The sequence below is a fragment of the Cibotium barometz genome, chromosome 53 (genome assembly GCF_041138505.1).
Source record: "Cibotium barometz isolate CiBa-2024 chromosome 53, ASM4113850v1, whole genome shotgun sequence".
NCBI lineage: Eukaryota > Viridiplantae > Streptophyta > Polypodiopsida > Cyatheales > Cibotiaceae > Cibotium > Cibotium barometz.
The window spans coordinates 14,727,458-14,740,296 of NC_141098.1; the positions used below are offsets into that span (position 1 = coordinate 14,727,458).

Genomic DNA, 12,839 nt, shown 5'->3' on the forward strand with positions numbered 1-12,839 from the left:
TAAGTATATCGCACATGTTGTTTTTATTATTTTATTTCTAATCTTTAGTATTATAAGGTTAAGTGTTCACATTCACTTAAATGTGGGCACCCACTTAGGGGCGGGAGCCCCACTTAAGTGAGTGTGGGGGTGGGCATGGTCACCTACCCATACTCCCCACCCACATGCAAGCGTAGAGAAACTCCACTTTAATTTTATAAAAGAAAACCTCCTCCTTCAAGTGTGGATCATCACCACCCGGCGGATCGCTTCCATCTTGCGTTTGTTCACCAACCGGCGACCATCTCTCTCTTGCGCCTGTTTTCCCAGGCGGCTGGCTGCCCTATCAACTACACTACAGGCTGCGCCTACACCATCTCCCCTCCTACAGGTGGGCTGCGCCTGTGTACAGCAGCCAGGCATCCTTTTTCTCACAGGCGGCTGTGTGCACCTCAGCCCCTTCAGCAGGCGGCTGTCAACTCCAAAAGGCTGAACTGCTGTACAGGCCGTTTTTCCTACACAGGCGCGGCTGCCATAACTAGCTGTACGGCTGCTCCTAACTGCAGCGTGCTGCTTCTGTTTCCCCAGGCGGCTACTCCCCTAGGCGACAGTATACCAGCAGGCTGCGCTGCCCTCTCCTCTGCACTGGTGTTACCTGCAGGCTGCCCACCCTCTACAGGCTGCGCCTGTTTACCTGCAGGGCTGCCCACCATCCTCATAGGTGGCTGCCCTTTTTCTCTTGCAGGCAGCTGTGTGTGTACACTCTCTTCATAACAGGCTGCTCCTCCACACCATCTTCTTCCCACGCTGCAGTCGGGTATCTTCTCCCTTGCAAGTGGGTACTCCTCTCACAGCAGGCGGCTGTGGACTTTTGCGGTGGTACTTATCTTGATGGTTCTCCACAAGGTGACTGTGTCTTCAACAAGGTGTTATATCTTCTAAGGCTACCTCTCTGTTTTCTACTTTGAAAGAGGTGGCACATCTTCTCCACTGGCGTTCTACAAGGGGACTTCGTATCTCCTGGGTGGCTTCATCATACCACAGGTATTGGTTCTCTATCAGCTATCCACAAGTAAGTGAATTTCAGATTTAAGTAAAGTATTTTGGTGTTTAAATCTGGTAAGGGATTCCCGACTCCCTATATGGCCAACACCCGTTCGGTGCCAGGTTGTCCAAGCTCTATTGGAGAACGTCGGTCCAAAGGTGCTGAGATCAGGAGAGCCAGGCGTTAGTACGAGAGCGCCTGTTTTTGCGTGGTCTCGGAACACCAGTGAGGCGCTCTCCGCGGAGTCCAGTGAAAGCACAGGACCGTAGAGACTGGACCACACTAGTGGTCGTTCTGCTTCGAGCTTATACATCGAAATTCGACTTCGAGCCTATTTGTTTGGTACTGTTTTCATATGTACATGGACATCATCTGGTTCTTGGAACCCATGGAGCATTGTATTCATTAAATACTCCCGATAAATATATCATATATTGAGGGGGGGTCGGCCTGTTCCGGCCCCAGTGCTAGTGTCCATCTTTCCATTTCATTTCATTTCAATTTCAAGTTGTATTAAGTTGTCCATTTCAAATTTGTGGTTTTAAAGTTGTGCTATTAAGCGTGTGGGTGTCCAACGGAGTCTTTCCCACTTGACGGGATCGGTTTCATTGGTATCAGAGCACGGTTGTTTCCCTCTTCCTAGTGGGGAAACGAACCTGTGTACTGGATATCCCGCTTTTAGCAAACTTAAAACACAATGGACAGCCAAGGCAACCCTTTGGAAGTGCCAAACTCGAGGGGTCCATCTAGTGCCTCTCGTGGGTCTGATGCCCTACGAGGTAGACACAAGCCCCTTGAAAGGATTATTGATAGTGAATCAAAGGGTCAAGTGTCTCTAGGAAAGACAGTTATGCTTGAACAAGAGCCTGATGCTATGAGGGCTGAAATGGAACATATGAGAAAACTTTTGCAGGCTCAAGAGCAAGAGTTAAAGTTTTTGCATGAAGATCCCCATCTGCAAAGTGCTATTGAAGCCAGGAAGGCTGATGCTATGGTAGATGTAACTTTCGAATCAATGGCTCGTGAAGTGGGCAAGAAACCAAGGGAGTTGGCACTTGCCTATCTCCTCCGCAAAGGTGACATTAAAGAGGGGGATGACGGAGAGCTGAAATTCAGAAATCCACCTCGGAAGCATGGAGATCCCGCATCCCAAAGGCTGAAATCTTTTATCCAAAAGGAAGAGGTGACAATCACCTCTCGACATGCATCTTCTCCACAAGGCACAAAGCCTGATAGATATATGTATGCCAGTGCTCATGGAGGGCATGAAAGTCACATGCATGCAAGACATGTATCTCATGGTGACAGGACTGCTTCTAGAAAAATTTTGCCTTCTGAGTTGTCTCATGGAGAGACAATGCCATATGCAGGTAAGTCACATGCATCTGAGTTTCGAGTTCATGGAGCACATGCCACCGTGCCTCATGAAATTTCTATGACGGCCCATGGAGCCCATGCAGATAGGGCTGCCCCGTTGGATAAGGGGAAAAGAAAAAGAGAAGACCATGAGCCTCATGCCAGGAAGCTCAAGGAATTAAAAGCAGGTGACAAATCTGTTAAATTTGATGCTTTTCATGTAAGGTGTTAGCATTTGTGGCACAGATCGACATTGCTTTTAGCGATGAGGATTTCACAGAAAAGTCAAAGGTGCGCCATGCTAGCATGTTTTTGAAAGGGACTGCTGCTCATTGGTGGATCACTGAAAAGATCACCAAGGATCCCATTTCCACTTGGAAGGAATTCAAAGACAGATTCTATGCTCAGTTTTTGCCACCAAATGCAGAGCAAACTCTCACTCAAAAGTGGGACAGGCTGGAACAAAAAGATAATGAAAGTGTACAACAGTATGTTAACAAATTCTGGAAAGTGTTACTGGAAGTGACTCCCTTTATGCAAATCACTGAGGATGAAAGAAAGAGGAAGTTTCGTTCTGGACTGCAACCAGCATATCGATCGGGTATTGAATTGCACCCGAAACATATTTTGCAACAACTCACAGCTTCTACTCTTGCTATGGAGCAATTGGTGCTCAAGATTAAGCAGGATCAAGGAGGTTCCAAGGGAAAAGACAAGGCTGTCCCAAATCAGCAAAAGCGTGGACAGCCACCTAAAAAGAACTTCCGGGAGCCCTATAAGGGTGGCAAAGCTGAAAATAACACATCTAAAGAACAGGGCCCAAGGAAGAACAAATTCGGCTTAACCCCGGAGCAAAGAGAGCAATATGCCAAGGATGGAAAATGCTTTTCTTGTGGTAGCAAAGACCACATGTTCCGACAATGCCCAGATCGCAAATCAAAGCACGAGGACAAGCACACCAAAGCTAATGTACATGCAGTTCCTGATGTGCAAGGAAATACAGGTCATGATGCAAAAGAGCGAATGGTTTGCAAGGCTTGGGGACAAATCAAGGATCAATCCGCACTCTTCATGTTTGATGACTGTGCAACTGACAATTTCATCTCTATGCAAATGGCAGCTGCATTGGGTATTGAGGTTGAAAACATGGAACCTCAGATTGAAGCCGAAGCTGCATTTATTGGTAAAGAGGTGCAGGTTACCCCTTTGACAGGGAAGTTGCGTATCCATATCCAGGGCTACCTTGATAATGAGCATTTCTTAGTTGCTCCACTGAATGGATGTGATGTATTGTTGGGCAAGCCATGGCACCATAGGCTTGAGCCCCGCAAAGACTAAAAGTCCAATATGATTTCTTTTATGCATAAAGGCCGCATGCATTTTATTGATGCTGGCAAAGAAGGGGATTCCATCCCACTTGTATCACACATCCAAATTAATAAAGCAATGAAAAAGAGTCTTTCCGCGTACTTGGTTTTTGTGCGTGATAGTCTTGTGCCAAATCATCAAAATGTGGATGCTATGTCTAATGATAGGCTGAATTTTCTTAATGCATTCAACGACTGTTTTGCTGACTCATTGCCAGGTGAATTACCTCCCCAAAGGCCCGAAGATCATCGCATAGATCTTGTGCCAGGTAGTTCTCCACCCAACAAACCTGCATGCCGAGTGAGTGCTGCACAACAAGAAGAAATCATGAAGCAGGTCAACGAGCTTTTAGAGAAAGGTTTGGTTCAGCCCAGTTCCTCACCTTACTGCTCTCCTGTGCTTCTTGTTCAAAAGAAGGACGGATCATTCCGTATGTGTGTGGACTATAGAGCTTTGAACAAGCTTACCATCAAGAACAGATTCCCAATTCCACGTATTGATGATATCTTGGATAAGCTTGATGATTCGGCTTGCTTTAGCAGACTTAATTTGAAGAGTGGTTATCACCAGATGCGCGTGGTGCCACAAGATGTCCATAAGACTGCATTCAGGACAGCCTTCGGATTATATGAATTCTTGGTAATGCCTTTTGGTCTCACCAATGCTCCTGCTACTTTTAATCGAATGATGGATAGGATATTCCGACCCCATCGCAAGTTTACAGGAGTCTTCTTTGATGATATCTTGGTTTTCTCCAAGAATGAGCAGGAACACAGAACTCATTTGGTCATAGTGTTCGAAGAGTTGCGGAAGCATAAACTTTTCGTCAATGCCAAGAAAAGTGAGTTTTTCCTTTCAGAGATTCATTATTTGGGACACATTGTATCCAAGCATGGAGTGACAATGGATCCTGCAAAGATAGAGACCATTCGGAATTGGCCCGAATTGCAAAACGTACATCAAGTACGTAGTTTTCTGCGTACTACAAGCGTTTCATAAGGCATTTTGCTATGATTGCCACTCCTCTACATGATCTCACGAAGAAAAAAACTGCTTTCAAATGGACTTCGAAGGAACAGGATGCTTTCTTGCAGCTCAAGCATGCGATCATATGTGGTCCAGTATTGACTGTCCCTGACTTGCACAAGTCATTCGTGGTTGAATGTGATGCTTGTGGTGATTGCATAGGAGCTGTCCTAAATCAAGAAGGGCATCCAGTTGCATACGAGAGCCGTCGTTTGCATGATGCTGAGCTTCATATGGATATCTATGAGAAAGAGCTCTTGGCTGTAATTCACGCCTTAAAGATATGGAAACATTACCTTCTTGGGGCTGAATTTGTAGTCAAGACAGATCATCAAAGCTTGAGATACTTTCTATCTCAAACCAAGCTTTCAGAGCAGCAGATGAGAATGGCAAACTTTCTTTCCATGTTTCATTTTCAGATTGTGCATACTCCAGGAAAGAAAAATGTGGTGGCCGATGCACTATCTAGGAGGCCTTATGTTGTTGCAGTCTCAGTGGCCTCTCATGGAGATTTATCTGCTATGAGAGATTTGTATCATTTGGATGCTGATTTTTGCCATTTATGGACTGATTTGATGGCTGGTCATTCACATGCCTCTTATGTTATTAACGAGGGTTATCTCATGAAGAATAATTGCCTATGTGTGGTAAAGGATTTGCGTCCAAAGGTTATGGACGAATGTCACGCTCCACCATATGCTGGTCATAGAGGTATTATGCCTACTACTCGCATGATTCAGAGGTATTTCTTTTGGCCGAGCATGCGTAAAGACATTGAGGCTTATGTGCGTGCATGTATTACTTGCCAAAAGGTGAAATTTGACAGACAAAAACCTCCAGGTTTGCTTTAGCCATTGCCTATTCCCTCGCAACCTTGGGAAAGTATCACTATGGATTTTATTATGGATTTGCCTAGATCCCAGTATGGGAATGATGCTATTTGGACTATTGTGGACAGGTTTAGCAAGCAAGCTCATTTCTTGCCCGTCAAGAAAACCATCAAAGATGATCATATGGTAAAGCTTTTTCTTGCTAATATTTTCAAGCATCATGGTATGCCTAAATCCATTGTTGGGGATAGAGATCCCAGGACTACAAGCCTATTTTGGAGGGCTTTGTTTGATAATATGGACACTAAACTTGAGTTTTCATCAGCTTATCATCCCCAAACGGATGGCTAAAGTGAAGCTGCAAATTCAGCCGTGTTGGATTTAGTGAAGTGTTATGTGGCAGCTCACAAGACTGCATGGAAGAAGTATCTTCCACTTGTTGAGTTTGCCTACAACAATACAATCCATGCTTCCACAGGAAAGGCTCCGTTTGAAATTATCTATGGCAGAGTGGTATTGCCACCCATCCTTCATACCAAGGATGAGATTTTTGCAGCTGATGAATATGTTCGTGCCTTGGATGTTGCCTTTGGTCAGGTACGGACAGCCATTGCAAGATCTCAGGATAAGCATAAAATGGCTGCTGACAAGCATAGAAGGGACATGGAAGTCAAAGAAGGTGATTGGGTATTGCTGAAATTTGAGAAGGCTAGGCTTCGGAAGAGGCCAGGACGAGAAGGATCATATCCTAAGCTTTCTCCTCGCTATTATGGACCCTTCAAGGTGATTCACAAGATCAATGAAGTGTCCTACAGGCTTGCTTTACCTAGTCATTGGAAGATTCACAATGCTTTTCATGTGAGTCTATTTCGGAAATATGTGGGGCCAGATCCTGATGAGCCTGTCACAGAAGATCCGCCAGAAATTGAAGAGCTTGAGGAGATCCTCCAGCCAGAACAGACTGTTTTTCACAAGGAGAGAAAGCTACCCGCAAGAAAGCTTTCCAGGAGATACCTTGTGAAGTTTAAAAATTATTTGCCTATTGATGCCAAGTGGGTAAATGAGGATTATTTTGCAGATTATCCGTAATTGTTGCAGGCATATCTTGAGGCTTTTCAGTTGAGGTCAACTCTTTAGAAGCCCGGGGGGATGTCACCAATTGGCCGACCATTTGGTCCATCTCCAGTTTTTGCGTCTCGTTCACTTGAGGCCAGGCCAGTGTCTCGTGTGAAGAGGCCAGTATTTTGCAGACATGAACAGGAGCCAGACTAGTGCCACCCGAGTGTTCGCAGGGTGCCATGTTTTGCCTATGGGACTGTCACACCATAGGGAGACTCGTGCCTGGAACTGTGTCTTACCTATGGGACTGTCACTCCATAGGAAGACCAGGTTTTTCTGTTTTTATGTCGTTCCAGTTTTGTGCCGACAGATATTTTGTACTTGTTCCATGAACGGGAGATATGTCCATGTTACTATTTGCACATGCACACATGATTTGCATGTTTGAAACTGTTTTCGCATGACTTGTATTTTTGTGTTTGCCTGCTTGACGTGTTACTTACTGAGCGGGGATGCCTGCCAGTGAGTCGTGAAGTCTGCTCTGTATTCTGACGAGCTTTAGTGCATGTGAACAGGTGGTAAGTATATCGCACATGTTGTTTTTATTATTTTATTTCTAACCTTTAGTTTTATAAGGTTAAGTGTTCACATTCACTTAAATGTGGGCACCCACTTAGGGGCCAAGGTGGGGAGCCCCACTTAAGTGAGTGTGGGGGTGGGCATGGTCACCTACCCATACTCCCCACCCACATGCAAGCGTAGAGAAACTCCACTTTAACTTTATAAAAGAAAACCTCCTCCTTCAAGCGTAAATCATCACCACCCGGCGGATCGCTTCTATCTTGCGTTTGTTCACCAACCGGCGACCATCTCTCTCTTGCGCCTGTTTTTCCCAGGCGGCTGGCTGCCCTATCAACTACACTACAGGCTGCGCCTACACCATCTCCCCTCCTACAGGTGGGCTGCGTCTGTGTACAGCAGCCAAGCATCCTTTTACTCACAGGCGGCTGTGTGCACCTCAGCCCCTTCAGCAGGCGGCTGTCAACTCCAAAAGGCTGAATTGCTGTACAGGCCGTTTTTTCTACACAGAGGCGGCTGCCATAACTAGCTGTACGGCTGCTCCTAACTGCAGCGTGCTACTTCTGTTTCCCCAGGCAGCTACTCCCCCAGGCGACAGTATACCAGCAGGCTGCGCTGCCCTCTCCTCTGCGCTGGTGTTACCTGCAGGCTGCCCACCCTCTACGGGCTGCGCCTGTTTTACCTGCAGGGCTGCCCACCATCCTCATAGGTGGCTGCCCTTTTTCTCTTGCAGGCAACTGTGTGTGTACACTCTCTTCATAACAGGCTGCTCCTCCACACCATCTTCTTCCCACGCTGCAGTCGGGTATCTTCTCCCTTGCAAGTGGGTACTCCTCCTCTCACAGCAGGCGGCTGTGGACTTTTGCGGTGGTACTTATCTTGATGGTTCTCCACGAGGTGACTATGTCTTCAACAAGGTGTTATATCTTCTAAGGCTACCTCTCTGTTTTCTACTTTGAAAGAGGTGGCACATCTTCTCCACTGGCATTCTACAAGGGGACTTCGCATCTCCTGGGTGGCTTCATCATACCACGGGTATTGGTTCTCTATCAGCTATCCACAAGTAAGTGAATTTCAAATTTAAGTAAAGTATTTTTGTGTTTAAATCTGGTAAGGGATTCCCGACTCCCTACATGGCCAACACCCGTTCGGTGCCGGGTTGTCCAAGCTCTATTGGAGAACCTCAGTCCAAAGGTGCTGAGATCGGGAGAGCCAGGCGTTGGTACGAGAGCGCCTGTTTGTGCGTGGTCTCGGAACACCAGTGAGGCGCTCTCCGCGGAGTCCAGTGAAAGCACAGGACCGTAGAGACTGGACCACACTAGTGGTCGTTCTGCTTCGAGCTTATACATCAAAATTCGACTTCGAGCCTATTTGTTTGGTACTGTTTTCATATGTACATGGACATCATCTGGTTCTTGGAACCCATGGAGCATTGTATTCATTAAATACTCCCAATAAATATATCATATATTGAGGGGGGGGTCGGCCCGTTCCAGCCCCAGTGCTGGTGTCCATCTTTCCATTTCATTTCATTTCAATTTCAAGTTGTATTAAGTTGTCCATTTCAAATTTGTGGTTTTAAAGTTGTGCTATTAAGCGTGTGGGTGTCCAATGGAGTCTTTCCCACTTGACGGGATCGGTTTCACTAAAGCCGCAGGCTCGCATCTTTGTGAAGATCCATCTAGTGCTCTGCAGCCATGGGCCTGGCCTCCCAGGTTCGGAGTACGGGCTGAAATCCTAGCCAAGAGGAAATCTTTCAAGGCTCTCCGCCTAGGAGAACCCCTCTAACAATCAACTTGCCCAACAAGGCACGACTCTGAATGCCTGGGTCGATGATGCCTAGGCCCCTTCTGTGGCACGACTGTACGATCACTCTCCAGGCCACCTTGGCTCGAGCAAGCCTCCCATGCTGGCTCGAGCAAGCCTCCCATGCTGCCTGCCTACAAAAAATTGTAACCCTACTCCCCCCGCAATGGCTGGGAGTGTTTACCAGGCATCATATTCTCTTGGCAGTCCATGGCGCGGATGAGAGCTGATTGGACCTCATGGCAAATTAGAGAGATCAAAGCCCCCTTGGATGACTTCGTGGATGCATGAGGGTGCTCGGATTTCATGCACATGAGTGGCACATTGACCCCCCTCCGGAAAAGGTTGCCAGGGAGAGACTCTGGTGTATGGATCTAGGAGAGCCGGCCAATCATGCACCTCCAGTGGGACCCAAAAGTGGACTTGACGTGATCCTACTGACAAGGAGGAGACTCTAGGTACCCCTTTTTTTTTGCATACAATGCATGGCTAGGCCACAGGATCCAGATGCCAGAGATCAAGGGCACTCCGACAGTAGCTAGACTCTGGTAGTCTCAAGGCCTCTCACCGCGTTTTCTCTTAGATTTTTCGAAGAGGCTTTGGGACAGTTTTCAGTGGTTGCTGGCTTATAGGAGTATGGCGGTTGGCACATGGTTGGCCATTGGCGGTAGACCAGCAGCATGTCCGAGGTGTGGCCACCCCTAGGAGTGTTAGCAACATCGTCTTTGGGATTGCCCGAAGGCTCAGCAGGTTTGGCAACGGAGCTCTACCTGTACTATTACATGGGGCATTGTCGCTTGGGCCACTGAGGCTAAGGTTGTCATGGCTTCTAAGGAGGAAGGTGGGGGCTAACCCTTAAGGTCTCTCACCTTCATATTTCAAGAGTGCTATTCCCAGCCCCATCTACTATTGATCACACTGGACTCCTGGTTCATGCCAAAGATGGGATATTTGTAGCAGCACTGCAGCATGGCACATCTGGAGAGCTCGATGCAACAAAGTTATCGATGGCACCCACACGCCGCCTGCGGAGTCGATCAGGAGCATCTAGCTTGACATCATTCATACCCTCCGCGGGCAGTGGGGGAAGCTCCAGGGTGACTCTGACCGTATGCGGAAGTGTCGGGAAGCTTCGTTGAGGCTCTGGCGACCTGGCCCTTTTCTCACAGATGGACGTGGTGAGCCCACTTGGCACTACAGACCACCTGTGTGGTTATTCCCTTCCCCACCCCTTGTATGAGATAGCCTTCTCCTCATAGAGCGGCCAGCCGGAGGAGAAGTCCATCCTTGTTCTTTGATCCTCGCTCCGTACAGGGAGGCGAGTTTGTATTTAGCCCTTTGAGGCTGTTTTTTGTTAACTAATAGAAGGATCTTGTTTCCGGGAAAAAAAAGGATGGAAACAAAAAGAGTCCATGCACCTCCCAGAATAGCACACAACTCCCCCAACGAGTTGCAGCACACGAAAGGCATTACAATTGTTGAATTGATCATCATAATAGAAGGCTATTACCTTGCAATGTAGACCTGTAAAAGAGTTCACATTTGCAAGGGCTGTGTCTCGCATGGCTTCACATGATGGACAGTGCACTTTTTCATTGACTGGTATTGTTTGCAATCGTGTATGGGAATACAAGCTGAGATAAGAATGACCAATCAACATCCTAAAGTTGAGGGCTTACTTGATAGTGCATTTGAACAAGGCGGCTTATTGCATATCGACCCAGGAACCCACCAGAAAACCTTAGAATATCCACCACATTCTCCAAGCACACAAATCTGGGCCTTAAAAATTCAACTATGTCCATGAAAACAGATATTTGTTCGTTCTTTGGGTCTTCAAGAGGCGCCTTTGCATTGCGAAATCTGTTCAGTCCAGAGATTCCCTGGCAAGGTGGTCCACCACAGATAACATCCACCTCCCCCTGCAAATGTTGATAGTTTGGCCAATCATTATCTCTTCAGGAAAAAATTTCTTTGTGTGCTCAATATCTCAAGTGTACGACTTTCCATTGAGCAATTTTTCATTAAAAGAGGAATGTAAGAACTGTGATGAAGAGGACACAGTACAGGTAATGGCAATATTTTTCTTTTTCTCCCAGCTACCACAAAATCCCTGAGTCGCTCCTCACAGCCCCTGAAATTTTATAGGTTTTTTCTTCAGAAACCTTGTGCATACAATAACCTTGTACCCCTTAGTTCCACTTGAGAATGAATTTGAATAGAAAAAAAGAACAAAGCACAATTAAAGAAAATGCTTACTTTAATGCATGGAGTGGCTCCCATGAATCCTCCTCATTTTGATATCCTCTCCAATGAACCTGCAAAGAAAAGCACACAAGTGATCACAGAAGGGAAATGAATGCTTGGATGCCTACTGGAGATGGCCGTTCTTATGCAGAAGTGTATTATTCTCGTCTCATGATACATAGCATTATAAAACCCTTGTTTGATAAAACATGACAGTTTTCGTGCTCTATGCCTTGTCTTTTCGTGCTGAAAATCTCAAAATTTTTTATGTTTAAATGGAAGAAACCATCTCACTGACATCTTATTCCTAGAAAAGGAGTCTAAAGAGAGCATACAAGAGTTGGGTTCAAAGAAAGGAAGAATCTTGAAAAGAGCCAGCATTGCTGGTGGAGGTAGTCATGAATGTAATATTGTCCAATGCCCTTTTCCATCTAGGCTTATTAGCTTCATGGGTCAGAGGCACCTCATCACTCTTCTGCTCTGTTGTAATCAGATTCTTATCCCTGGAACTAGAGGTGACAGTTCTGAGATTTCCAGATTAGTATGGCAGGGTTGTCTTCTTGCACCAGTGCAATACCTGTTTGTGGTAGTGGTAATGAGCATTTTCTTGAGATCAATTCAAATATTTCCGGCCTCAGGCTACTGATTAGGCAGGAGGAGGAGCTTCTAGATAGTGAGCTTGCAGATGATATAGTAGCCTACTTAGAATCTTCCCCCCATGTTTTATCCTCCCTTCACCCTGCCATAAAGACCTTTGTTTGGCTGAAAGTGCTCTTGTTAACTTGGATACACCCCTAGATTGGGGCATGGATATTGGTGTCGGCTGGAAGCAGAGAAAAACAAACATCCCAAAATGTAGGTTGATCTCAACCAATATGGGGCATAAAGGCAAAACAAAAGCTCATCCCAAAATGTACGTTGATCTCAACCAATATGGAGCATAAAGGTGCCAAGAGAGTCCTCTGGGGATAATCAAGAAAAAGATCCCTTGATCCCACTCCCTCATGAAAACAGTGCACTTTGCATGCACAGATCTGGAAGGTCCCTGTATACGAGCCCATGTGGCCATAAGAGAGTGAATAATATCTCCCCATATAGTACAAATGCACTTAGTGTCGTATATCCGAGTGCCTCAATAGCCTTTGTGCATCTGGCCCCCCAAATCTTCCACGTTGTGATATTGGCAAAATAGTATCAATCCTCTGCAAAGGTGGTCTATATTGGATATGAGGAATATCTTGTAGCATGCAACGTTGGGCCACACCTCTACATATCATTATGGCAGTGTCATGATCCCTTCCATCAAAAAATATTTTTGGACCAAACTAAGTGAGCCAAGCAATAGAGCCCCAAGTAACATAAATGATCTCTCCCCTGAATCTACACATAAGGTGAGCTATAGAGCCCCAAATCCTCTGATCAGCTCTACACCCCCAAATACAATGTTGCATTGTCTTAGAAGCTACTTGGCATCTAGGGCAGGCGGGGTCTACTCCAAAAATAGCCCTCCACTAATTAGTGGCAACCAAAAGAAGTGAGAGATA

General features: G+C 46.2%; 1 protein-coding gene across 6 annotated transcripts in view; it reads right to left on the minus strand.

Annotated features, from left to right (window-relative positions):
- The window catches only part of LOC147608333 (DNA (cytosine-5)-methyltransferase CMT3-like), a 91,893-nt gene that overhangs the window by 45,689 nt on the left and 33,365 nt on the right, over positions 1 to 12,839 (minus strand). For all 6 annotated transcript variants that reach the window (XR_015264437.1, XM_086788965.1, XM_086788968.1 and 3 more), the window contains 3 exons: positions 11,308 to 11,366; positions 11,116 to 11,182; positions 10,728 to 10,970 (listed from right to left, as the gene is read on the minus strand). Coding sequence is in view for 5 of the 6 variants with exons in the window: in XM_086788965.1 (XP_086645091.1) it covers positions 10,728 to 10,970; positions 11,116 to 11,182; positions 11,308 to 11,366 (369 nt within the window). In the remaining variant the exon portion in view is untranslated. The remainder of the gene's footprint in view (positions 1 to 10,727; positions 10,971 to 11,115; positions 11,183 to 11,307; positions 11,367 to 12,839) is intronic.